This window comes from Mauremys reevesii, linkage group 1, assembly GCF_016161935.1.
Source record: "Mauremys reevesii isolate NIE-2019 linkage group 1, ASM1616193v1, whole genome shotgun sequence".
In the NCBI taxonomy this organism is placed as follows: domain Eukaryota; kingdom Metazoa; phylum Chordata; order Testudines; family Geoemydidae; genus Mauremys; species Mauremys reevesii.
Window position 1 is genome coordinate 13225216 of NC_052623.1, and position 26228 is coordinate 13251443.

General features: G+C 59.3%; 1 protein-coding gene across 2 annotated transcripts in view; it reads left to right on the forward strand.

The window, feature by feature from the left end:
• The first annotated feature begins 739 nt into the window (after nucleotides 1-739).
• The window catches only part of INPPL1 (inositol polyphosphate phosphatase like 1), a 70181-nt gene continuing 44692 nt past the window's right edge, over nucleotides 740-26228 (forward strand). For both annotated transcript variants that reach the window (XM_039532552.1, XM_039532558.1), the window contains exons 1-2: nucleotides 740-1083; nucleotides 23932-23995. In XM_039532552.1, coding sequence (XP_039388486.1) covers nucleotides 905-1083; nucleotides 23932-23995 — 243 coding nt within the window. In that variant the 5' untranslated portion in view covers nucleotides 740-904. The remainder of the gene's footprint in view (nucleotides 1084-23931; nucleotides 23996-26228) is intronic.

The window sequence follows — 26228 nt, forward strand, 5'->3', positions numbered from 1 at the left end:
TGGGTGGTTCTGTTTGCCCGCTCCGTCCGCAGGCTGAGCAGGCATGCTCCGAAGGGCAGAGCGGGACTGCATTTCGCAGGAAGAGAGCGCGCTGCTCTGAGCCAGCCCTGCCTGCAGGAGCTGCCCAGGGAAGGTGAGCCGCGCCTGCGGAGCCGGGACTTGCCATGGCCCAGCCTGCAAAGGGGGAAGCGACAGACACTTAGCAGCAAGGGGGCGTGAACGGCCGCCGCAGCCAGGGAAACTTTGCAGCGCGGAGGAGCAGCAAAACCCCGGCGCGAGCCCGCTGCTGCTCCCTCCCTTCTCCTTTTTTTGGGAAGGAAGAAAAAACCGCGCGGCTGTTTGCTCAGGAACAACCCCCCCCCCGTGGCTTCTGCCCGCAGCCCTGAATGTCCCATTGTCCCGGGCGCTCGGCCCCCCCTCGGTGATGTTGGAAAACCCTCGCCCTTTGCTCCGCAGAGTCGCTGGCGCGCGGGTGCAGGGGGCTTCCTGGAGGAAGAGGGAGCCCGTGCGCAGCCCCCGCTCCGGCTCCTCGCAACTTCTGCTCCTTTTGTTCTGCAGGAGGAAACTTTCTCCCCCGCGTGGGGCGGCGGCGGCGGCGGGGGCAGAGGACGCGGCGGGGCGAGACCCCTCGGCCCGGGCTCCCCGCAGCCGGACCCCAGCGGCGTCCCGGGGCCCCCGGACACCGCCCGCGATGCGCCCGGCCCCGCGGCGCGCCTGGAAGGAAGCGGCGGCTCCCTGCCCGGGGGGATGTTAGCCCCGAGCCCGGCCGGGCTGCGGGCGCTGCGCGAGCTCCGACTCGGAGGCGCCGGGGCGAGCTGAACTTTGCTCCGTTTGGGTTGGTTCGTGGCCTCCTTTGGCAAGCGGAGCGCGGGGCCCCCGGGCTGAGCCGGCCCCGGGGAGGGGCATGGCGTGCGGCGGGGGCAGCGGCGCCAGCCCGGGGCCCGCCAGCCCGGCACCGCTCTGGTACCACCGGGACCTGAGCCGAGCGGCGGCGGAGGAGCTGCTGGCCAGAGCCGGCCGAGACGGCAGCTTCTTGGTGCGGGACAGCGAGAGCGTCTCGGGCGCCTACGCCCTCTGCGTGCTGTGAGTCCTCCGCCCGGGCGCCACGGGGATGGGCGCGGGGGGGGGGTCAGGCACAGAGCCCCCCTGGCCTGTGCCGGAGACAAGCGGGGCGAGGGGGCCTGTCCCGGCTGCGGGTGCCCCTGCCCCGGGCTGTACGTGCAGCGTAAGGACCGGCGCCGGGCCCTGACTTCCCTCTCCGTCCCGGCTGAGCCGAGGGCGCTGCGGTTCCCCCGATCAGAGAGGGGGGAGGCAGGATGCAGAGCTGGAGTAAGCCCCCCACCCCGAGGGAGGTTCCTGTCCCTTCTGGCGCACAAATAAATGCTCCCCCGGTCTCCTGGCTTGGGGGTGAGGAGGGGGGCGGGCGGTTAGATCTTCTACGGTCATCAGATCCTGCAGTGTGCTCTGCCAATGCCCCTGTGCTCTGCCCCCGCCATGGATCAGAGCCCCTGTGTGCTAGGCGCTGTACACAGCAGACAGCCCCAGAGAGCTGAGAAAGTTAGAGGCGATAAGTGTATGTATGTGTGTCTACCTACATCCCTACACAGAGCTGTTTGTGTAATGGACACCAGCATCCAAAAATGGCTGTTGGACCCCAGACCTACAGATCAGGCGGTCCAGTTGCACATCCCTCTTGGGCAGTGGGAGTTGGTATAATTGTGACTGTAATGCCTAGAGCCAGCCCCAGCCAAGACGAGGGCCCTAAGGTGCTGGGTGCTGCCCGAGACAGGCCCTGCCTCGAAGGATTTACTAGGGACAACGGGGGGCAGAAAGATGGGCCGGGGGGCAGCTGACGCATAGAGCAGCAGTGTGGTTCGCCCCAGGTCAGGCTGGGAGGCTGTTGCACACCTGGGATTTGAATCCAGCTCTCCCGAGTTCCTGAAGGTTTTGCTTGGCGGGTTCTCTGGCTCCAGTGACGGGAGTGACAGAAAACCCAAAAATAAGGTGAAATAAACCCAGGGCTGGGTGTTGGAGGCCTTGTGTTCTACTCCTGACTCTGCTACCAATTTGCTGTGGCTGTTGGGCATGTCCCTTAACCTCTGTGTGTCTCAGGCCAGGTCTACACTTAATAATTAGATAACCTCGCTATGGTGCTGTGCAGTGGAGTTAGGGCAACCAAAGCCCCTGTGTAGACGCAGCTAGGATGAGGGAAGAATTCTTCCACTGAGCTACTTACCACCTCCCGGCGGGATGGAGTGGCGACATGGATGGAAAAACCTTTCTGTTGATGTAGGAAGCTTCTGTGCTCCCGTGTCAGAACTGGACCACTGCAGGGTAAAGTGAGGGGGTGATCCTGCCTCCCAGCGGGGCAGGGCTGGGTTGTTGGGTAAAGTGCTAGCCACAGGTCTCCTTTCTTGACTGGCGTTGCAGGTAGGACGCAAGGTATCTGCAGCGGCAAGAGATGAGAAGGCAGGTTCCTTCTTTGCTTGTGCTGTGAATCCGACAGCACTTGGGTCTGGTCCCCGGCAGAGTCAGCTGTTCCCTGTCCTCCAACACGGCGTGTGGGCCTGTCCCACAGCAGGATGGGGGAGAAAAATCAGAACCCGGAATTGAAATCCCCCAGACATGGGCAGGGAGCTCGGGACTTAACCAGAAGAGGCAGCTTAGGTGGGCCAGGAGTTGAGATGACCTTTGATTTTGAAATTGACTCTATTCTGTGGTGATGGTGTCCCGGGCCAGGGAAGTGACCCCATGGGGTGGCTGGGCGAGGGCGCCGATTTGCCTTACTGCAGCATTCTCCACTTGGAAAGGCTCCCCATGGTGCTGGAGGGCCATTCAGGAGCCTGCTGCAGCCTCCATACCCCATAAGGCATCAGTGCCCCCCCTCCTGCCCCTGGCAGGCCCAAATCGCAGACTCTCCTAGCTTGTGCCTTTGTCCTTGTATAAAAACCACCAGGCCTATTTGCCCCCTAGAGGTGCTGAGTCCCTGTGTCTCCCATTCACTTTTATAATAGGTGCTTAGCACCTCCCCGGTGCCTTACAAGCCAGGGCAGGTCCAGTGCTTCCTGTGGTAGGGCTCTGCTCCAGAGGGACTGGTATGTTTCCTGTGGCAAACCGGGTTAGCTCCTGCTTTTGGGGAGCATGATGGGGAGGCATTTTCCCGTTGTTAACCCCCCCAGCCAGCCCCCTTTCCAGTTGCTGGACACTCGACTTAACTCACAGCAGCCGGGGCTCGAGGCTCGACTGGAGCCTGTATAAGGTCAGCGCCAATGCCAGGCACCTTCCAATGTTGAAGGAGCTGGGTTCCGGACTGCGACGTTCAGATCGGAGCTTCGGACGAGTTTACATGGGTGGTGTAGGTCCAGCCCTTTACTCTCTAACAAATCTCTGGCCAACTGGGACCCTCCCTTGCACAGAATTTCATAATCAGCTGTCTGCAACTTAAATCCACCTGCTTCCAAAGCCCAGAGTCCTGCCACTTTTGCTAATGGAGGATCCCCATAAATTAGCAGTATTGGGCCTATGACACACAGTGGAGGAGTTTGAATTCCATCCAATAGAGGGCAGTGCTCCGTGTCCACACTTGGCAGCTCATTACAGTAGCAACAGGGGCAAGCCACAAAACTCAGAGTGGCATCCGGACTTCCTCAGACTTGTTTGGATCCTGGCCGATCGCTGCCTCATGCTGCAGTGGCATGAATATTCCTCGTCCTTTCACCGAGCAGGTCTCAACGCTGGGCTCAGTGCAACGTCTGCTGGGGGTGGTTTGTCCTGTTTCACTCTAGAAAGGTCCCGTTGTTGTGCCCTGACATTCCTTTCCCTGCAAATCTGCAAATTCGATGAAGTGATGTCCCGGCTCCTTGTATCGGTGCCTGGGAAAGGATGCGTGGTCGCCCCACCGACATGAACCGTGCCACGGGGCTAGAACTTGGTGCTTCCCAACGTACTAGATCAGTCGGCTACAGGAGGGCAGCATCCGGCAGCCGAGAGGCCTGAGCTGCTCTGTGACCTTGAGGAATTCGCTTCCTGTCTCTGCACCCAGTGGGTGGTAGGTGTTGTTAAGAACCTGCCTGCACTGGGTGTTTGTAGCAGGCCAGTCGGGCAGCGGGCACTGGTAACCCATCGTTAGGGCAGGGAGGGGAAACCAGAAGTACCAGCGCTCGTTAACCATTGCTGCAATCTAGTTGGCCCACGCTGTCAGTCTGTCCCTTTGTGGTGTGTGTCCTTAGTGGGCGGGGGGTGGGAGAGCTGACCAGACCGGCTGGTGTGCGGTGTTGATCTGAGAGACGTGAGGAGGTCTCGTTTTGTGGTGGCTCCTTGCAGGCTGCGCTGTCCCATGGAGACCCTGGGGGCTGGTGCCAGGTGATCGATCGTGTGCCCGCGCAGGTTATAGGAGCTGCACAGGACGCTGGCGCATCTCCCTGCCCCCTGGCACCAAATGAAAGGGCAACTAAAATGATTAGGGGTTTGGAATGGGTCCCATATGAGGAGAGAGTAAAGAGGCTAGGCCTCTTCAGCTTGGAAAAGAGGAGACTGAGGGGGGATATGATAGAGGTATATAAAATCATGAGTGGTGTGGAGAAAGTGGATAAGGAAAAGTTATTTACTTATTCCCATAATACAAGAACTAGTATGAAATTAATGGTCAGCAGGTTTAAAACAAATAAAAGGAAGTTTTTCTTCACACAGCGCACAGTCAACTTGTGGAACTCCTTGCCTGAGGAGGCCGTGAAGGCTAGGACTATAACAGGGTTTCAGAGAGAACTGGATAAATTCATGGAGGTTAAGTCCATTAATGGCTATTAGCCAGGATGGGTAAGGAATGGTGTCCCTAGCCTCTGTTCGTCAGAGGATGGAGATGGATGGCAGGAGAGAGATCACTTGATCATTGCCTGTTAGGTTCACTCCCTCTGGGGCACCTGGCATTGGCCACTGTCGGTAGACAGGATACTGGGCTGGATGGACCTTTGGTCTGACCTGGTACGGCCTTTCTTATGGTGGTTTTTCAGAGGCCTCCTCCAAGCAGTGACCAGCCTGTCCATACTTGCTGGCACACAGAATGGCCACTGGCCGAGGCAGAGGCAATGAGACATCCGATAGGGAAGATGCCCAGTGAGGCTGTTGCCAGGTTCCCTACGGATGCCCACGTCTGGGCTGAATGGCAGGCATTGAGCTGGCGCTGTGGGAGGCGCATGTCTGCGGTTGGGTGTGGGGCACGTGGCACAGCAGCACCGCTGTTCTCTGATCTGGTGGCCTGCCCGGGGACGGCATCCCTCGGCATCAGCTCCTTGTGCCAGTGACCCGGCGTGGGGGCAGGCCAGCCCTGCAGTGTCCATATCCCCATGGCTGAGGTGCTCTGACTCCTGCCCTGCCGAGGGTGGGGGAGGGGAATTAACCTCCTCCTGCCCAGTTCGTTCATTGGGATTAAGGGCCAGAGCTGAACTCCGATGAGGAAAAGCTGGCGATTGAGGGCTTTCCTGGCTTACATCTGTGCCCCCCTCCCCCCACTTGCAGCGACTGCCTCTGCCAATCCCTTCTCTGATACGGCTCTGCCAAGGGGACAGTCCTCTTGCAGCTTCCCAGCAGGGCCGTAGGCAACATGCTAACTGTGTCATAGACCCTCTACTGCTACTGGCTAATGGGGATTCTCCTTTAGCTCAAGTGGCAGGGCCTGGGCTTCTTGCAGCGGACGGATGCGGGGTGGGGTCTGTCTGTGCTGTGGCCAGCTGGTGACCACCGGGAAGCCTCAGGTAGCTGGGGTTATTCTGCCAACACATTGCGGTGTGTGGCTGTGGGACTGGGGCCCTCTTGAAGTCTAGGGATCTCTGGGTGCTCTGCCAGTCAGCCATTCGGGCCCCTGATTCCTAACTCAACAGGTGGCCCGTGATGTCTGGACTCCGGGAGAGGGGTGCAGCCAGAGGTTAGGGAATGAAACGTTGTTCTGTACGGCAGCTTCTGCGAAACCCGCCTGGGAGCCGTCTGGGCTCAGGCTGGCACCGCTGAGCAATGAATTCTGCCCTCCCTCCGTGAGCCAAGCAGCAAGTGTCTCTGCTTTGTGCTTTTATTACAAAATCCATCTGCCCCAAGCCAAGCCAGTCATCTGCCTGCGACCGCCCTCGTTGCAAAGGTCTGGTGAACCGATTCCTGTCTCTGATTGGAAGGGAACGATCCTCCCGTCCGGCCCCTTGGCACCTGAGCAGGGCTGTGCTGGTTCTGCTGGTGACCCGGGCTGGGCTGGGTTGTGTGGGCAGGGCCGAGGCCCGCCCACGCGGTAGCGCCAGAGGAAATGACCTGGCGATTTTCTGTTGCCTCGTGGGCCAGTTCCGCGATTCTCTCAATCCTGTCTAGTCAGCGCTGCTGGGGTGTGGGGATGTTTCTGAGGCGCTGTGCAGAGCCGGGCGCTGGCGAGGACCCTCCCCCTGGGGGGACGCGTGGGGATTTAGGGTGGCGGTGGGGATGCCGCGCGGCGCGGCCGGAACGCTGCCCTGACTCCCTGCGCCGTAAGAAAATCCCCATTAGCACAGCGTCCGTGGCGGGCACTCGAGTGACTCTGCGTCTGCCCTGTGGCGAGCGGAGAAATCGCCTGCCCGCGTGTCGGTCAGTGGAATTATTCCAGCCTGGGTAGCAGCACCTCCGGGAAATCCCAGCTGAGAGCAGGGCCCCAAGAGTTCTGGTGGGGAGGGGGTCCTGGAACAGGAAGGATTTGAGAACTGAGGGAGCTCAGGAGCTCGATTCAGCATTTAGCAGCCGATCTGTGTGAATCCCACCCCTCCTGCCCCGTGCTCTAGCCACTAGCCCGTGCTGCCGCTCAGCCCACAGAGCCGGGGCTGGGTGCTCTGGGCACCCTGACTGTTTGCCCGCCTCCCGCTGTGAGCTCCCCCTGGCCTTGGAGCCCCCGAAGGGCTGGCCCTGGAAAAGCGATTTCCTCTCTGCAAACACGCTTCAGCTCCAGCTGCTGCCCTGGGAACGGTGCCGACTCTGCCCGCTCCCTCCCCTCATGCATGGTGCCTTTGTGCTGTGGTGAGAACGCTCTGTTCCTTCGCGCCGCACGGAGAAGGGCCAGCTGTAATTACGCAGGGCTCTCCCCCACCCCCCACGGGCCTTCCACCCCCTCTCCGGGCTCATTACCACCGGGCTGCTGCCTCAGTGGCAGCTTTGTGTCTCCTTGGGGCCTAAGGAGAGCCCCGGAGATTGCGCTGGATGGGATCTTCTCCCCTGCTGGGGCAGGGGGCGCGCGAGTTTCCATTGCTCTGTCACTGCTTGGCCGAGACCCATCCCCACCCAGCCACACGATGTGGCGGGGGCGCTTGTCCGCTGGGCTGAGATGCCTCAAACTCGCTTCAGCTAGGGCCCTGGACAGTCAGGGCCTGGTGTTGTCGGTAAATGACTGCAGCCCTGGGCTGGATTCAAACCGGCGGCTGGATCCCTTCACTAGCGGCCTCTGCCTTGCCCGCTCCCACGTCTCCATCCAGGCAAATGGCCGGCAGAGACCTGGGCAAGCTGCCCTGCTCTGACCCAGCTGCTGGCCGGGCTTTCCCGGGCCTGGGTCTGCTGCCTGCCCCTGGATCCCGGCAGCTCTGGGTGGGCTTTTCACCGAGGGAGAGGGCACGGAGGCCGCCTGCCGCTGTGCGCGCGAGAGACACGGAGGGGAAAATAAATCACTGCTGGGACCTAAAAATAACCCTGGCGCAGAAGTCGGCCAGGGAGTGTTCCTGGGTTACAGGAAGGCAGGCGGGTTCCTTAACCCTTCGCAGGGCTCCACCTTTACAAATGCACCAGTGGCCCCTGGGGAGATCTTTAAACGTGGCCTTCTCCCCCCGCCACGCCTCGCCCCCTGTCCTGGGAGGAGCCGGCACCCCTGTGGGTCAGCGTGACAATCCGGCCTGATGGCTCTGGTTCGGGAGGTTCCCTTTCGGAAAAGCTGACTAATGATTAATGGATGCGAGCGGACGGGTGGTTACCTGCGCCTCGGGGGAGGGTGCACGGGAGGGTTTCAGGAACTGATTAATCTACGAACAGCTCATTAACCCTTTATCCATGGAGCCGTAATAGAAAGCGTGACGGAGAAATCAGCGGTGAGCTCTGAAGGCTCCGAGTTTTGCCTGATCCGAGCCGCTCGAGGCTGCAGCGCTGGCTTGGCCTTGAAAGAGGGACGGCCTAGGGGGTTCTGGTGCCAGGTCGGGAGGCCGCCGGGTAGCTCTCGGCTCTGCCCCGGACTCCGTGTGACCATGGGCAAGTCACTTCGTGTCCCAGTGCATCAGTGTCCCAGCTGCCCAGGGGGAGTAATACTTTAGCTGCAGCATGGTGCACCCGGGCACCCCATGCACAGAGCAGGGCGCCCAGACACTCCCTGCCCCAAAGAGCTGGGAGGCCCAGCACTGCGGAGCAATGAGCACTCAGCTGTTAGGGCAAAAGTCTTATCAGAGCCTTCGATCTACCTACCTCTGTGGGGGGAGGGGTGCTCTAGTTGCTGATTCGTGACCTCTTCCCTGCGAGGCTGTTCCCCCAGCACTGGAAAAGCCTGCGGGAGCCCCATCTGCCCCCTCCCCTCCCACTCCCTTCTCCCCAGGCAAAGCCCCTGCCCGGCCTTCCCCCCATGCCCATTATTGTCCAGCTCTGACGCATCCTCCACATCGATCTGGCTAACAGAGCAGGTATTGACCCGCAGGCCTGCTGCCCCCGGGGCAGGCGCCAGGGAGCAATACCGCAGTGCCTGCTGGCACTTGCCGAGATCCCAAGAAGAGGGAAGCTGCTAACCTGCCGACTGGCCCCTCTCGGGGGGTCAGTGGGGTCAGATGAGCCTTCGCTGTGGGCTGGGGATCCCGCCAGACTGGCTCGGCTCTGCTGGGGTGGGGGCGCAGCCAGACCCTGAAAAGAGCAGGAGAGGAGACTCTTTTTTTTTTTTTTTATGCCACCTGGCCCCAGGGCAGACAAATGAGAGGATCACAGCTGAATCCAGGGGCATGCACCCCGGCACCCCAGGCCTTTGAGGGGCGCTCCTGCCTCCCTCCGGGAGCTGATCCCCTTGCAGTGCAGCAGTCGGAGAGGGCATTAGCACAGTTAGAGGGGAGGTGGGGGACTCTGGTGGGGGAGGGGATCTTTGCCCCGGTGCCCACCCACCCTTGACGGGGGTGGGGGAGACATTCCTCTCACAGTTCTGCCGTGTCGATTTACAGAACAAAGCCGCCAGTGCCGGGCGCGCCGGGCTGCCGGAGTGGAGATGGCCCGAGCCCCGCAGCTGGGAGGCTTGGAGCCAGGTCGCTGAGCCGCGGCATTCCTCTGTCGTCAGTCGGTGCCCAGGCCTTGGAGTGGCAAGGTTCCTCTCCCCTTCCCCCCTCCCCCCCGCCTGCTTGAATCATTGTCATTGCCAGCCGCATGGAGCCCAGTATGGAGGCTCAGGGAAACTGCACAGGTTATCCAGCCTGTCTGGCTCTGATGAGCTCCTAATGTCAAGGAGGGCCTGGCCAGTGCTGACTGCCCCAAGCCCATTACCCCAGGATCCAGTCATTCCCAACCCCCCTGCGTCCCCAGCCTCGTACTCCCCTCCCCGCTCAACTGCAGGGACGGGGATGGCCATGCGGCGTCCGAGCAGAGCTGATGTCCTGACAGCAGCCAGGACCAGCTGCTTTAGAGGAAGACACCCTTCCAGAGACAGGGAGTTTTAGGGGAGAGATCCTTCCTGACCCATCAGGCAGTGGCTGGCTTAAGCCCTGAAGCCTGAGGATTTATATCCCTTATGCATTTTAATTCTGTCTACTGTAACTGCAGAGATTCTTCTTCTCTCAATAACTGTCTTTACTTCGGCAGAGTTCTTGTGGCAATGAGTTCCAGGGGTTAACAACGCAGCACATTTTCTTCGACCAGTCTTACATCCTAGTGCCTTGCTCCAGGCGGCAGCTCTGTCATTTCTCTCACTGCTGCGGCCCTGGTGTGACTGAGTTGGTTCACTCCCTTCCCCTCTGACTAAGGGTAATTTGTATTACGGTACTACCAGCTGAGCCCAGGGCTCCACTGTGTAGCCCCGCAGCTCCCAGCGGGTTCTTATTTCTCGTTACTTCCCTCCAAGCGTCTAAAATAGCTCAGGCGCATCAGCACGCACGGTCCGTCATCTGGGCCCTGCCGCCGCCCGGCTGCAGCCAGTCTCCAGCCCTGGGAGCTCGGCGTGTAATAAATAGCCGGCAACTCAGCACAGCGGGTCTTTGTGTTGCTCAGCTGCCCGCTGGAGCTGAGTCGCTGGCTGTCAGGGGGGGATTAGTCACTAAGATATCAGTAACAGCCCTCTGGGAGCCCCCAGCAACATGTGACTTCGACGGGCCCCACAGGCCCTTGAGTCAGGGGAGAAGCTGGAGCCTGTAGCATGCAGTGTGGCTCTCCCAGCATCTGGCCGGGGCACCCAGCCCAGGCGGGTATTTCTGTGTGGGCATGGGGTGGGGGGAAAAGGAGGGTATGCCTCTGAGCTGCACCAGACGGGTGAGCTTGCTGCCAGTGTCGGCTCTCAAAGCTGGAGCCGGGGTGTGTGGTTAGAATAGGGGCATCTGGGTTCCATTCTTCGCTCTTCTACCGACTTTCTTGGCACCGTGCCTCAGTTTCCCCTTCTGCAAATGGAGAATTGCCACCCCTCCGCCGGCTGCCACTAGGGCTGGGAGGGTTCATGCGGGTAGAGGGGTGAGCCCTGTGCATGGAAGGGCTATGGAATAGTTTTCACCATCCTCCTGGGAACAGCTGATAGCGGAGGTCCCTCGAGAGCGTGGAGCTAGGAAAGGGGTCGGGGGCATCTGCTCGTACTCTGCGCTCGCCCCCTCATTCCCACCGCCCCCTGCCCTGGAATCTCTGGGGCCCCTTTGGGGGGGCGCGCTCTGCTGTGCTTGCTCTCCTGATCCTGTGAGGTGCTCGTGCCCCTTGCGGGCTTCTGGGCGGGCGCGAGTGCCGGCACAGAGCAGGGAGTTCTGGCGTGGCAAGCAGATGGGATGCCCGTGGGAGTTGGAGCTGGCGGAAGGAAGTTTGCACAGGCTGAGCTGGCGTCTAGCCAGGCGTCTTGTTTTCACAGCTCAGGGTACGTCTTTGCAATGGATCAGGGCCCTGGGCTGTTCAGTCCAGCAGCGTGTCCTGGTGGGGAGGGTCCTCGGACGGAGATCTGGGACACCGGGGTTTATCCACGGCTCTGCCTCTGACTTGCTGGGTGACCTTGGACACTTCCCCTCTCCGTGCTCCTCTCCCCTCCATCTATTTAGCCTTCAGGCTCTCCAGGGCAGAGTGTTGCTCTCGCTCTATGGGAGCCCTAGTTTCTGATTCATGGAAGGATGTGAGATGCAGCCACCTCTGGGGTGAAGCATAACAGTTGTTTCCCAGCACACAACGTCACTGCTCAGCAGTTCAGGACAGGAAGGTGAAGAAGACTATAGTGGATCCATTTGAAAACTGCAGGGGAAATTGACCACGCTGACTAGGATATTGTGGTCGGTCCAGGGGACCGAATAAACTCAGGGGATTGGGCCCTTTTCTCCAAGAACGGCGCCCCCTTGGCTACACTAGCAGAATCCTGGGCCGCCCTCCGAGCTCCCTCTGCCTTCGCATTCCAAACACAACCGCACGAGTCAGAAATTCATCCGTAGAGGCTGAACGGAAGGAGTCACCCGCCCTGCTTCCTGCATCACCCTTGGAAATCTCTCCAAGCCCTGGCCTGACCCCGCTGAGCTGGGGGGAGCTCATGAGAAGGCAGCTCAGGGCTGCCCACGGACGGCTGATATTGTGTTAACTGGATGCAAAGGGAAGCTGGGGCAGGGGCTGGGAAGGAGAGAGGCAGGAAGTAGAAAGCAGAAGGGCTGCCAGATTTCATGCAGATCTTTACTGGAAGGGGGCGTCCCCTGTTCCCCGGCAGGTTCTTACCAGCAAACAGATCATTAAATTCAAAACTGACTTTCAAATCGCCCTTGATTTACATACTTCAGGGATCAAAGTGAAAGGCACCAGCCCTGAAACTTCCCCTTTCATAACAGCAACGCTCTGCATCTGGGGATCTCAAAGCACTTTACTGAGGAAGGCCAGAATCATCGTCCCCACGGGGAAACTGAGGCACAGAGCAGAAGAGTGACTCACCCCTGGCGTTGACCGAGCCAGGACTAGAACCTAGGGCTCCTAGAGCCCTCTGCAGTGATCTGGCCACTAGGCCTTACTGATTCCCAGACCTTGGCTGTGCTGCGGCAGTGAGAGCACCACCCATTGCCCTGTCAGTGTGCCTCAGCCTGGAGCTGGCGAGGCCACCGGAATGCTCGTGAGGGGAGCTCAGGTGCCCTGGGGTCATTCCCAAATGCAGGGGAGTCGCCTGAGGGATCTCAGAGCAGAAGATGGTCTCGTATCTTGCGCTCTTCAGCCCCCTGTGCATGCTTTGGATTTAGCAGGTGGGGCGTGAGTTTGAAGGCTATTTCTAAGATATTCATCATAGAACAAACCATTCTGTGTGTTACAGTAGTGCCTAGAGGCCATGAGTGAGATCAGGAACCCCGAATGGGCCGGGTGCTGCGGGGACCCCGACCGAGACCGGGGGCCCCCCGTATGGGCCGGGCACTGCGGGGACCCCGACCGAGACCGGGGGCCCCCGTATGGGCCGGGCGCTGCGGGGACCCCGACCGGGGGCCCCCGTATGGGCCGGGCGCTGCGGGGACCCCGACCGGGGGCCCCCGTATGGGCCGGGCGCTGCGGGGACCGAGACCGGGGGCCCCCGTATGGGCCGGGCGCTGCGGGGACCGAGACCGGGGGCCCCTGTATGGGCCGGGCGCTGCGGGGACCCTGACCGAGATCATCGCCACTGGGGGTTAGGTTGGCATGACTACAGTGCTCTGGCATACGATTTTTCACACCCTGTGCTTTGTAGTGACGTCAACCTAAATTTTAAGGGCGGAGTCGGCCTAAGTAGCGGCAGGTGAGAGCCAAAGTGTCGTCATGGACGGGCGAGTGGCTAGAGACGGGAACGACAAATAGGCTGAAATGGTCTATTTCCATCGTGGCAGCAGGTGCCCCGTGCAGGGCTCAAGGCTCTGTAGTGGGCCCCGGGTAGTTTAATGTATTTATTAATGATCTGGACAGGGGAGGGGCACAGAGTAGCTGGCCCTGAGGGGTCGGAGACCCAGCTTTCCTGGGACAGGCTCTGCTGAGGAGAACCAGCCCACCCCCAGCCACCTCGGACTCCTCAGGTGTGTGGCTCGGAGGCCGGTCGCCAAGGAACTGTCAGGTTTCGAAGCTGGGAATCTTCAGCCGCTGCGCCACCAGGGTGCCCCAGACCACGGCCCCTGCCCAGCAGCCTTCCTGCTGACGGCTGCAGACGCACAGCAGCCTGCCCTGGGCCGTGGGGCCAGGCGGCAGCGCGCTCAGAGGTTGCTGGCACGCCAGAAAGGCCCCGGGAGGAAGAGGGAGCTGTCATCTGCCGGCTCCTGCCTCTCCAACCCCCCTGAGCCAGCCCCTGGCATTGGCTCCTCCAGCTACGGACCCCTGCAAGAACCCTGACCATTGCCTGGGATTGCCTCCGATACCAATCGACCGCCTGGCCGCCCGTACACGTGTGGCTACAGCCCTGGGCTGCCCCCTAGCCCGCCCTGGCCACTGGACGCCTAGGCCTAATGAAGGGTAACGAGGGCTCAGTCAGGAAGGCCCTGAGAAGAGGGGCTACTCAGGGGAAGTGGCTAGGGGTGCTCCAGAGGAACTACCCCCCACTGCAGAGAGCTGCGCAGCGTGCAGGGCCCGAATCCATGGGGCACCCTTCCCCAGATGATGGCAAGAGGCCAGACTCTAGAAGGGGGTCCTGGGCCAAGAGAGTTTTACTGGTAAGGAGGCTGGACAGAGGAGATGAATTGGCTGCAGGGGAACAGACAGACCAACGTTAACTCGTCCGCTCCTGGCTAGGATGCTGGGGGGAAGGTTTGCGTGCGTGCCATGTTTGACCTTTGGTTAAGTAAACCAGACCTCTGGAGGGGCACTGTTCACGGCAGAAAAGCCTCACTGAACTCACCGCAAGCCCATTGGGGGAAACTGAGGCAGGCACCTACCCCCCCCCATGGCTCCGCACTGGGCCCCCTGGATGTGTGTGGGGAGACTCAAGGGCGGGATCTAAGGGTGAAATCCCACCTTTAACGGGGTGAGCAGTGAAGGGGCAAAATGTACAGATGACACAAAATTATGTAGGTTAGTTAGGGCTAGAGAGGATGGTGAGGAATTTCAGAGAGACCGAACCAAGCTAGGGGAACGATGGCAAATGAAGTTCACTTTTGATAAAGGCAAAGTAATGCACCTTGGAGGGGAAAAATTAAACTGGTCGTACACCTTCCAGAGTTCTGAATTAACTGCATCAACGCTGGGAAAGGACCTGAGTGTCGCTGCAGCCCTCTGCTCCGGATGCAGCTGTGAGAAAACACAGTAGGTGTTACAATATGCTGACAAAAGGAAGCACTTTCTCGCCCCGTGTGTATGCAGACTGTGGAACTCCCTGCCACAGGAAGTCATCAAGAGCAAAATCTTAGCAAGCTTGAAAAGGGGCGTGGACAGTAACATGGAGAACAAGAATAACTGGAGTTATAATTAATGCCAACAGACGGTTTGGCAGCGATATTAAACCCCAGGCTTCACGTCTCGAGCTGGTCTGTAACGATCAGGAACCAGGATGAGACGTAGGCCTGGTCTGCGCTGCAGATTTAGGTCTGGGTAAGGCAGTGTGCGTCGAGCTCGTTATGTCAGGGCGTGCGCTCCAGCCTTGCTGCCGCTGACGTGAGTGCCCGGCTACGCCAGCGACATCACTCCACCTCCGCGGGGGGCGTAGGGCTTCTGTGGGTGTAGTAGGGGCCGTGCAGTAGATGCTGCGGGTTACTTAGAGTGGCTGTCAGGGTCAAGTTGCCGTGAAATTGACAAGAAAGCCAGGCTGGCATCCCGTGGGGGGCTGCAGCTGGAGCCCGGCTGCCCTGGGGTCCCTGCTCCCAGCCTGGCTGCTGCCCGGGCTCCCTGCAGGGAGTCAGGCCGCACTGAGGCTTCCTACTGGGAGACCAGGAGCTGCCCGGACTCAGGGCACAGAGCTTCCTGCTGGGAGCCTGGGGGGCAGCCAGGCTCCCAGCGGCAGGAGGTGTGTAGCCGAGAGCCCAGGGGGGTAGCCGGGCTCCTGGTGGCGGGGAGCCGAGAGCCCGGGGGGGCAGCTAGGCTCCAGGGAGCGGGGAGCCGGGAGCCCAGGGGGGGAGACAGCCGGGCTCCTGGCGGTGGGAGCCGAGAGCCTGGGGGGGGGCAGCCAGGCTCCAAGGAGCGGGGAGCCGAGAGCCCGGGGGGGCAGCTAGGCTCCAGGGAGCGGGCAGCCGAGAGTCCAGGGGGGGGGGGGGGGCAGCCGGGCTGCGGGGAGCCGGGAGCCGAGAGGGGGGGCAGCCGGGCTCCTGGGAGTGGGGAGCTGAGAGCCTGGGGGGGCAGCTGGGCTCTTGGGAGCAGGGAGCTGAGAGTCCAGGAGGGCAGGTGGGGGGCAGCCAGGCTCCCGGGAGCAGGGAGCTGAGAGCCCGTGTGGGGGGAGCAGCCAGGCTCCTGGGAGTGGGGAGCTGAGAGCCCGGGAGGGCAGCCGGGCTCCCGGCAGTGGGGAGCTGAGAGCCCAGGGGGGCAGCCAGGCTCCCGGGAGCAGGGAGCTCAGGCTTTCAGCCTCCCCACTGCCCCTCTGAAGTCAGCGGCAACGCTCCTGGTGAAGAAGGGGGCTCTGTGGACATGAGCCTATCCTAGGGTGACTGAAGTTTCCAGGGTAGACGTGCCCTTAATGTACAGGCACATTCCCCCCACCCCTGTCTGCTGCGAGGTTCTCACACCTTCCCCAGAAGCGGCTGGTGCTGGCCGCTGCCAGAGCCAGGAGCCTGGGCTGGACGCCCCCGGGGCGGAGCCCGCGTGGGAACTGTCTCCGGGATTATTATTCCCATTTCACAGAAGAGGAGCTGAGTCACAGAGAGATTAAGGGCTAGAGTCTCACCTCTGGCTGAGCTCAGCTCTTTGCAAGGGCGTGGGGAGATGTCAGGGAGCTTCCTACAGCTCCTGGCCCTGGGGACCCGTCTGCACTAGTCCGGTGTAAATTCGAGTGGTCTCGGGGCTGCACTAACTTGGGCGACTGGGCCAAGTCCACTCATCGCTCGGTGCCCCCTTCTGGCCAGGCGTGGCGTAGCAGCTCTCACCCCTGCCGACGGTCTCTCCGGAGCGGTGCTGGTTTCTCTTCTGGTGACTCGGCACTCCAGCCGGGTCGCCATCGTAACCCACCCCGGCCGGGGTCATGGCTGGCTGAACTCAGCGTCCAAAAATGTCTTTTATTTACACAAACAAAATCCTTCCGCCTTCTCTGGGGCCCTTCCTCAGCTCAGCCTGCAGCCCCCCTTCCTGGGGGCAGGGAGGAGAACCCGGTCCCACCCTCCGGCCCAGGGCACCGTACTGCACAGCTAGGACTGCTCCTCTTCCTAGCCCCACCCTCTGAGTCTCCCAACCCTCTCCCTGCTTTAGTCGGGCTCTTTCCTAGGGCTCCCTGTCCTCACTCCCTGAGTTTCCCGCCTGGTTTTCCCCAGCAGGGCGTGATCCCCATTTACCCCTGGTTCTCCCTCCCGTTCCTGCACCCACCTTCTGTCCTTCCTGGGGAGCTGCCTGCTTCCCCTCAGCTGGGGCGTGCTGTGAAGTCAGGCTCTGCAGTCCATGGGGCAGACCGGCGTAGGGAACCCTATGCCAGTGATGCGTCCACAGAGCAGTGCTCCCCCCTCACCCACTTCTCTCCCCCTGCTTTCCCAGACACATCCAGTAAGGGATGGAACTGCACAGTCAAGGATCCAAATGCCCTTAACTCTGCCCCTGTGGTGGTGCTCTGAGAAAATCAGACCCTCCTACCACTTGATCCATCCAAAGTGCCTTCCCCATAATACCATGCTGCTCGGTTTGCTCTCGTGCCCTTGTGAGGTGACACGAGGTGCGCGTTCCCCATCGGGATAAAATAATGCTTTCCTGTGTGGCGGGTGTGCCCATCAGATACACAATTAGTGGGAGCCTCTGTCTCCTTCGGTGGTTTCGTGAAACGTTCTCCCGTGCGCACTGCTCCCCATTCTCCCGTGCACACTGCTCCCCATCAGGGGCCCTCTCCCCATTCTAGGGGAAGATCCAGGCATGGTTTGAAGCTTGTGGCTCTGTCTCTCGGTGGAGCTGATGCTTTGCACAACCAAATTCTAGCTCTGTCGACCTCCCCTGTTGGTGGTGGTGTTGTACAGACAAAACTACACAGGATCTTTTCAGGGGGCAAGACAAAGATGCCACATTTATTATGAAAACAATTTGATTTATGACCAATAACTAATATCTTAATCCTTATACACACACACATTCACACACACACATCCATCAGATGTTCTGCAGCTGCTGCATAGTTACCAGTCCTGAAATAGCTTGAGTTCGTGGCTTGAGTTTGCGGCTTGGGTTTGTAGCTTGTGGCGGCTAACTGGCCAGGAAAGCCGGGCACAAGGATGAGCTGGGTCTCTGTTGGGCAGGCACCGATGCCCTTCCATGTTGGCAGCAGAATGTTACCCTCCAAAGTTTTCTATCTCACCCATCCTTTGTGTAGGCTTTAGTTTGAATCCAGAGTCTATAGGTCTTGGTGTCACGCTGCCTCTGGGTTTGGTGATTGATCACCCGTCAATTGCAGGCGTGACTTTCAGCCTGGGACCTGGCTTTGATCTTCCTTCTATTGCACCTTTTCTTTTTAGGGTGGACACTTCTTACTTTGTTAGGGCTCTTGTCTGCATCTTCAGCCGGTGGGGTTTGAACTTTATTTCATCAGGACAGGCTGGTGCTGGGCTGGGGCTGGAGGTTGATTCCATCATCCGTACATACCTCAAGCACACATCTAAACTAAACTAATAAGATTACAGCAGGGTTTGCAAACGTGAAGGTTGGAGGAAGCTTTTACAAAATGGAGTGAGTGTTTTAAAATGGGGTTTGAATTACAATATGGCAGTGAACAGAAGTTACAGTGTAGGCAAGTGTAGTGAATGGTGAACAGAAGTTAAATTAAATTGTTTTTAATTGTTCACTTTATTAATATATCAGTTCTACAGTGGGACTGCTTGGTTAATGTTAAGAGACAGGTGTGTGTGTGTGTCAAGTATCAGAGGAGTAGCCGTGTTAGGCTGGATCTGTAAAAGCAGCAAAGAATCCTGTGGCACCTTATAGACTAACAGACGTTTTGCAGCATGAGCTTTCGTGGGTGAATACCCACTTCGTCGGATGCAAGTAGTGGAAATTTCCAGGGGCAGGTATATATATATATGTGTGTGTGTGTGTCTGTGTATGGGCTCATGTGCCTGAATCACTGCCCTCTAGTGGATGGAATAAGAATTGCTCAACTGTGTGTCATAGCCCCAGGACTGCGAACAGCTGATGAAGATCCTCTTTTAGCTCAGTATCAGGGGCTGGTTTCTTCTGGAACAGCCTGCTCAGCAACCCGTCCCCGCTGTTGGTGAGGGTGGCTGGATCTGGTGTTCTGGGTCGGGCCCATCTCGAATGGGAAGTAAGCAAACTGGGCTGTTAGGTGCATTGACTCGTCCCCGCAGGGGTAAGTCCTGAGTGTCCCCTTGCGTTAGAGCAAAGCAGAATAACTTGCCTTGAGTCTGGGATCCGCTGTCCGCAAACCCTGCCTTACCCACTGAAATTTCCCTGCCCTTTTGTCTTTTTTTTTTTTCATATGCATTTAAATACAGTTGGTATTTTTAGATTTCCTTCCTCAAGGGTGAAAGAGGCGTGTGTGCGGTCACAGTGAGAGGGTCTGCGGTCTAACGTCCTGTGGGCAAGTCACTTTGATGCCTCTCGGCCCTGCTCCTCTCCTCCCACGCTTTCAGGTCGAGTCACTTTAGGGACCTCCAGCCAGCCGCTAGTTGTAGGGCGCGGGATCCTGATGGATTCTGTACATGGGGCCATATGCAGCCCCCTTAGCTGGCTTCTCCTTGCCACTGGGGCATCATTGCCTTCTGGGCTTACGACAGAGGTGGCAAGGAGTTCCCTCTCTGAAGCCCGGAGAAATCCCATTAGCAGGGGGCGGTGGGGCTGGCAGCGTATGTGGGTGAGTGCTTAGCCCTCCCGCCGTGGTCCCTGTAGGTGTGGGTGGGCGTCTTGCCATCAGCGGCACGCGAGCACAGGCCATGCCATTGAATCTGACGTGCCTCATGCTGGGACCTGTGCATCTGCCACATGTTTCTACCCCCACCTGCCTCCCTCCGTCCGCCTAGCAACCCCCCCACACCCGCAAAGCAGAGGGGCCTCTCTGGGGCTAGTAGCCAGGGCTGGCTGGAATCAGCTGGCACAGGAAGCCTGGTGCATTCTGGGGTCAAACCCGTTCTTCCGCGGGTCACCGGGGCGGCTGCAGCCCGTCTCTCAACACCTCTTCGTCGCCCCACCAGCTTGGCTCACGGCCCCTGGCTCCTGCGAGCTTCCACTGAAAAATAAATAAGTTCCTGGCTTCCCGAGCCCAGCTGGGCCCAGAGAACCATCCTCATCGATCCGCTTACCGGCGCCAGGAGTTTGCAAATGTCGTGAAGGGTTAAATTCTCCGGGGGGTGGGGTTAAAACCAGCGAGGGCGTTACCTGGAACACAGCCCCAGCCTGGGAGAATGGACAGTCAACGCTCAAGCAGATCGGGTGTGAAAGGGGCCAGGAGAGAGGCTGTGACTCTGTTTCCCCAGTCTGTCCCCACTCTGATACCACGGGGTTTTCTGCCCACGCAGAGCCCCGGGGGGAGCTGTAGCTTCTGCTAAGCAGCATGCGGGAACCTGATTTTTCCCCATCCACAGGACAGGGCCTGTAGTGACGGGCCGTGGAGCCGTTGAGCCGATCCTGTTCTACACAGGTTCTTACAGCTCCTGGCCCCCGTCTCGCAAAGCTCTGTCCACGCGAGGGCTGGTTGGAGGCCAGCGGAACCGCTGACTCAGTGGCACACGCAGGGCTGCCCCCTCCCTCCCCCATCCTCGGGGACCCGCCGTCGCCCTGGTGATGTCCGTCGGGCCCCGGGAAGCTGCACTGGGTGGAGGAGAGTAACGGCACCGCCCTGCCTTTGATGTGGTCTGGGCCGTGCTCCCGGGGATGGGGCTGGAACGGCGCACGCTGCTGGGTCGCTATGGGGCCTGGTGATCTCCTGCACTTAACTCCTGGGAAGCCAGTCTCCCCTCAGTGTGCGTCGGAAAATGCACGAGGGAGCCGGGGCGGGGGGGGGTGTATGGGAAGCCAGGCTGGAGAAGGGGGAAGTGTCCAGCCAGTGGGAGGCGGGACAGAGTTGGGAATCTTATCCTAACTGGCTCCACCTCGCCATGCTGGGAGCCCTGCCCCGCCCTCTGGCCCGCACCCTCCCCCCGACCTTGTCCTCCTGCGGGTTGCTGACCCAGGGGCCAGTGGGGAGAGGCTGGTTCACACTGAAGGTTAAACACTGGGTGTGGTCGGTGCCAAGTTGCGACTGAGGCTGGGGGCAGGGGGGAGGTGATCCTGGGCACCTGTGACACACATCACCCGCTGAAGCAGGAGATTCGGGGAGGGGAGCCCCTGGCAGCACATCACCGTGCCCACTAGGGGCTCTGGCTTTGGGAGTGGGTGTGACGTCCTCCTCTAGGGCTGGTCTGTTGAGAGAACAAAGGACCAGCCAATAATGTCTCCTTAGCTCATGTGGCAGAGGCCTGTGACTTATTCCCAGCTCCTTAGCCGGAGTTCCCAGTTCCTTATTACATGAGAACATACAACCGGCCCTAATGGGTCGGCCAATGGTCCGTGAAGCCTAGTGTCCGCTCTTCTGACAGAGACTAGTGCCAGGTGCTGCAGAGGGAATGAACAGAACGGGGCCCCTGTCGTCCAGTCCTAGCTTGACTGGGGGACCCCAGAGCGTGAGGTTGCATCCCTGACCACCTTGGCTAATAGCCATCGACTGACCAATCCTCCATCAACTTACCTACTTCTTTTTTGAACCCAGTTAGACTTTTGCTCTTCACAGTATCCCCTGGCAATGAGTTCCACAGGTTGGCTGTGTGTTGTGTGAAGTCTCTTGGCCCAGGGCTGTGGAGCAGGAAGAGCGGTGTTCTGTAAAGGGGCCAGGGTGGCACGGTGTGGTTAAGGAGAGTGGGGAGCACAAGCAAAGAGAACTTTCCCCGTGGGCAGGGGAATCCTCGGAGAACAGGTTGCCTCGTGCTTGCAGCAGTGTCATGAATGTGCATGTCTGACCGGCCTCCCGAGGGCTGGGTGATGACACTTGCTCCCCCCCACCAATGTTCCTCACCCCAGACTTAGCAGTCCGTCTAGAGCCAGAGGGTAATGCACTGGCCCAGTCAGTGCTTCACACGAGTTGTTAGCAGTATAGGGCATATGACACAGCAGAACAGTTCTGATTCTATCCTGTAGCAAGCATTGGTGACACACACACATCAGGTCATAATGCCACTGGTCACCCTATCTCAAAAAGGGTATAGCTGGAAAAGGTTCAGAGAAGGGCAACAAAGATGATGAAGGGCTCAGAACAGCTTCCATACGAGGAGAGACTAAAAAGATTAGGGCTGTTCACCGTAGAGGAGGTATGCTAGGCGGGATCTGCTAGAGGTCTATAAAATCATGACTGGTGCGGAGAAAGTGAAGAGGGAAGAGTTATTTATCCTTCCCACAATACAAAAGCCAGGGGTCACCCAATGAAATTAACAGGCAGCAGGTTTAGTACAAACAAGAGGAAATACTCCTTCACACAATGCACAGTTAACCTGTGGAACTCATTGCCAGGGGATGCTGTGAAGGCCAAAACTATAATGGGGTTCAAAAAATCATCAGAGAAGTTGATGGAGGACAGGTCCATCCATAGCTATTGGCCAGGATGGTCAGGGACGCAACCCCATGCTCTGGGTGTCCCTAAACCGCTGACTGCCAGAAGCTGGGAGTGGACGACAGGGGTGGATCAAGCCATGATTGCCCTGTTCTGGACACTCTGCCTGACCCTGTGGGATGGGGCCACTGTCAGAGACAGGATCCTGGGCCAGATGGTCTGACGCAGTCTATACGCAGCCCCCGTCCTCTCGCCTTGCAGGAGGAAAGCTGCTTAGCCAGCGCGAATCCAGCCTCCTGAGCGTTCTTCCTCTGACAGACGGACAAGAGGGGCAGATCTTTCCAGCCTCCCCCATTCCTGCCCCATCCGCCTGCGGGCTCAGATTCTGGGGGCGGGGAGGAGACCCGCCGCGCGGTTCAGAGCTCCGCCCGCACCAGGCTGAGCTGTGAGCGGCTGCCTCTGGCTGGCTGGCTGGCTGCGGCATCGGCCCAGCTCTGCCCCTTACCTGCTGGCTGCTGTTTCAGCAGCTTCCCTGGTGCGTCGCTCCCGGTGAAATAAACACGGCCGCCCAGTGCCAGACCCAGTGCATTTCCCCTGCTGTTTTGGCAACACGAAGGGGAGCCTGGGGGGGGTGGGAGGGGCTGAGCAGTGAAGCCAAAGTACTTACCTTTAAAAGGCACCCTTGTTGGCCTGCCTCTAGCCCCTTGCAGTGCGGGATCTCACAGCACTTCATAGGCATTAGTTTCCTTTATTCGTTTGTGGGCGGCAGTGCGGCCTAGTGAGTACAGGGCTGGGCGTCAGGAGACCTGGGTTCTTCCCCTAGCTCTGCCGCTGACCTGCTGTGACGCCAAACAAGTCCTGTCCCCTCTCCGTGACTCAGTTTCCCCTCCTGTCCTTTGTCTTATCTCTGTAGACCGGGAGCTGTGTGTGTGTATGTACAGTGCCTAGCACAATGGGCTTTGATGTCAGATGGTGCTTTTAGGTGTTACTGCGTACAAACAGTCACACACTGTGGCCATTCAAAACGTCCTGGCAGCAGTAAGGATAGAACCCGGATCTTCCTGCACCAAAAGGCCAGTTGCCTGGTACCCAAGCCAAGAGAGGCTCTCCTTTAGTTGCTGGCATTATAGGGCTGATGACACATGGCTGAGCAATTGCAACAGCTAGCAGAGCGCAGTGCTACACATACACATTCGCCAGTTTGCTCCAATGTTGCTTTTTAAGGTTGCTATGCGGTTTCAGTTGTAACCTCCTTGTCCTGCTCATTGCTCACTGAAAAACACCGCCGGCAGCACTTCAGTGATAGCTGCATTCAGGGCATTGAGCTGCTTTTTGAATTATACAAGGGTGAAAAAATTCCCCTGGTGTCTTTCCCTCTGCAGCCACTCGGGGTTTGTGTTGGCCGTAGGGGACCAGAGCTCAGCGAGGGGGCAGGGTGCTCGGGGCTGCAGCTGGCTCCCTGTTGCGTAGCTTGGCAGGAATAGTGCTGCTTGGTTCAGTCCATGTGGCAGACCCATTTGCACCGGAAAGATGGTCCTATAGCTACAGTGTGGGGGTGGGAGCAGGACTCCTGGCCTCTATCCGGTTCATGGACCTGGGCGAGTCCCGTCTGGGCCTCGTTTTCCCACAGTTAATTCGTTAACGTTCCTAAGTGGCTTTGAGATCCGTGGGTGGAAAGGCGGCGCACCGCTGTCCCTGAGCGCTACGGGAGGTATTGCAGTAGCTTCCAGGGGCTGTAACCGAGGTTGGGGCCCCCGTGCACCGGGCACTGTACGGACACACAGCGAGAGACTGCCCCCATCCTGGGTAGCTTCGAGTCCCTGTAAACAAGGGCTGGACAGAAGAGGTCTGATCCCCATGTCCAAGATGGGGAAGAGAGAGATTAAGGTGCAAAGGTATTTAGGCGCCTTGCTCCTATGGGAGTTAGGCACCTAAATACCTTTGAGGATCAGGGGCTAAGGGGCTGGCCAGGGTCGCACAGGGAGTCAGCGACAGAGCAGGGAATTGGGCCCCGATCACCTGAGTCCCAGCCTAGTGCATTAACCGCAAGCCCATCCTTCCCCTCTGCGCCTCGCGGGGCTGTGACTCTCTCTCTAACCCCTCTTCCTTCTGGCTTGCCACAGGTTCCAGAAGCACGTCCACACCTACCGGATCCTGCCAGATGAGGATGACTTCCTAGCGGTGCAGGTAGGGACCGCTCGCTGCCGTGTGCCGAGACTAGTGCAGCTCCTGCCAGGGGCCCAGCCCTGTCCTCGCTGCTGGGCCCAGATCTCGAGTCCAAGCAGCGGGGCAGGGTCCTGGGGACAGGGCGTTGCCCCTGCTCTCCCTGTCCTCGCAGGCGTATGACATAAGCTGTGCGGTGTCGGTGATCACTAGTTGCTGCTACGAAGGATAAAAGCCCTACTAGTGGTGCAGGCTGAGAGTCTCCTTTAGCTCAAGCCATAGAGGCCTCCGCTTCTGAAGCTCAAGGGTCGAGTTCAGTGCCTGCCATGCCGTGCGGTGGCTGTTGGGGGCTGGCTACCAAGAGGAGAGCTGAGCTTGGATATTGGCTCCCGCGGTCCCTGCCTGAGGGGACAGAGGAGGGGCTGAGATGTGTAGTGGCTCTGAGAAGGCTGGGCCTTCGCCAGTGGAAGTCCTGGGGCCACCAGTTCGGTGGTGTCTGGCAGCTGAGACCTCGCACAATGGAGGTGTGGGCATTGCAGGTCCCATGAGGCTGCTCTGAAGAGCGGGTTTTGCCCTGCTCCCCAGAGGTGGCTGCATTTCTGGGTAGCTCTTGCGCAGCGCAATGGGCGACGGGCTCTCTCTGGGCCATGGGTGTGGTTAGCAGTTCTGCTCACCAAGCTCAGAGCCAGGCCTCCCCCGTTAACGGCCTGCTGGGGCCTCGGCCTCTCGCCCACTGCAGCGCGTGCAGTGCTCACGGTGCCGGCTGGGCTTCCTCGGACACCACAGCTGTGATCACAACAGTGTGTGGCTGTGCAGAGACCGACAATCCCCACACATGGCCACAAGGGAGTGCCGTGCCAGCCCCAGCCCCCCCATACCCACCGGGCACTGCCCTGCCACCCATAGCCACCAGGCACTGCCATGCCAGCCCCCCCATACCCACCGGGCACTGCCCTGCCACCCCAGCCACCCACACCCACCGGGCACTGCCATGCCAGCCCCCCCATACCCACCGGGCACTGCCATGCCAGCCCCCCCATACCCACCGGGCACTGCCCTGCCACCCCAGCCACCCCATACCCACCGGGCACTGCCCTGCCACCCCAGCCCCCCCATACCCCCCGGGCACTGGCCTGCCACCCCAGCCACCCCATACCCACCGGGCACTGCCCTGCCCCCCATACCCACCAGGCACTGCCCTGCCAGCCCCAGCCCCCCCATACCCACCGGGCACTACCCTGCCATCCTAGCCCCACCCATACCCACCGGGCACTGCTCTGCCAGACACAGCCCCCGCATACCCACCAGGCACTGCCCTGCCAGACACAGCCCCCCCATACCCACCGGGCACTGCCCTGCCATCCCAGCCCCCCCATACCCACCGGGCACTACCCTGCCATCCCAGCCCCCCCATACCCACCGGGCACTGCCCTGCCAGCTCAGCCCCCATACCCACCGGGCACTACCCTGCCACCCCAGCCCCCCCATACCCACCGGGCACTGCAATGCCAGCCCCAGCCCCCTTGTCACTGCCATGCTAGTCACAGCCCCTCCCCCCCAGTGATAGTGATCACAGTGCAGTTAAATTTAACATCAGTGTCAGAGGGAGATATGAAAGAAGCCCTGTGCAGCAGCGTTTCACCCCAGAAAGGGGAACTACACCGAGACGAGGAAGCTAGTTAGCTGGGAATTCAAAGGAACAGTCACAAGAGTGAAATGCCTGCAAGCTGCATGGAAACTGTGTAAAAACACAACAGTGGAGGCTCAAACTAACTGTATCCCCCAACTATAGAAAAAGCCCCAATAGCCAAAAAAGTGGCACCCTGGCTAAACAACAGAGTAAAAGAGGCAGTTTGAGGCGGAAAGACGTTGGAAGTCAAATCCTTTTGGGGAGAATAGAAAGGAGCATAAACTCTGGCTAGTCAAGTGTAAGAGGCAGGCCAGGCAGAATTTGAAGAGCAACTAGCTAAAAACACAAAAAGTGACAGCAAAAAAAAATTTTTTTTTTAAATACATCAGAAGCAGGAAGCTGCCACTGGACGATGGAGGTGCTAAAGGAGCAGACAAGGCAGTTGTGGAGAACTAAATTAATTCTTTGCATCCGTTTTCACTGCAGAGGATGTGAGGGAGATTCCCACACCTGAACCATTCTTTTTAGGTGACAGATCTGAGCAGCTGTCCCCAATTGAGGTGTCAATAGAGGAGGTTTTGGAACAAATTCATCAGTTAAACAGTAATAAGTCACCAGGACCAGATG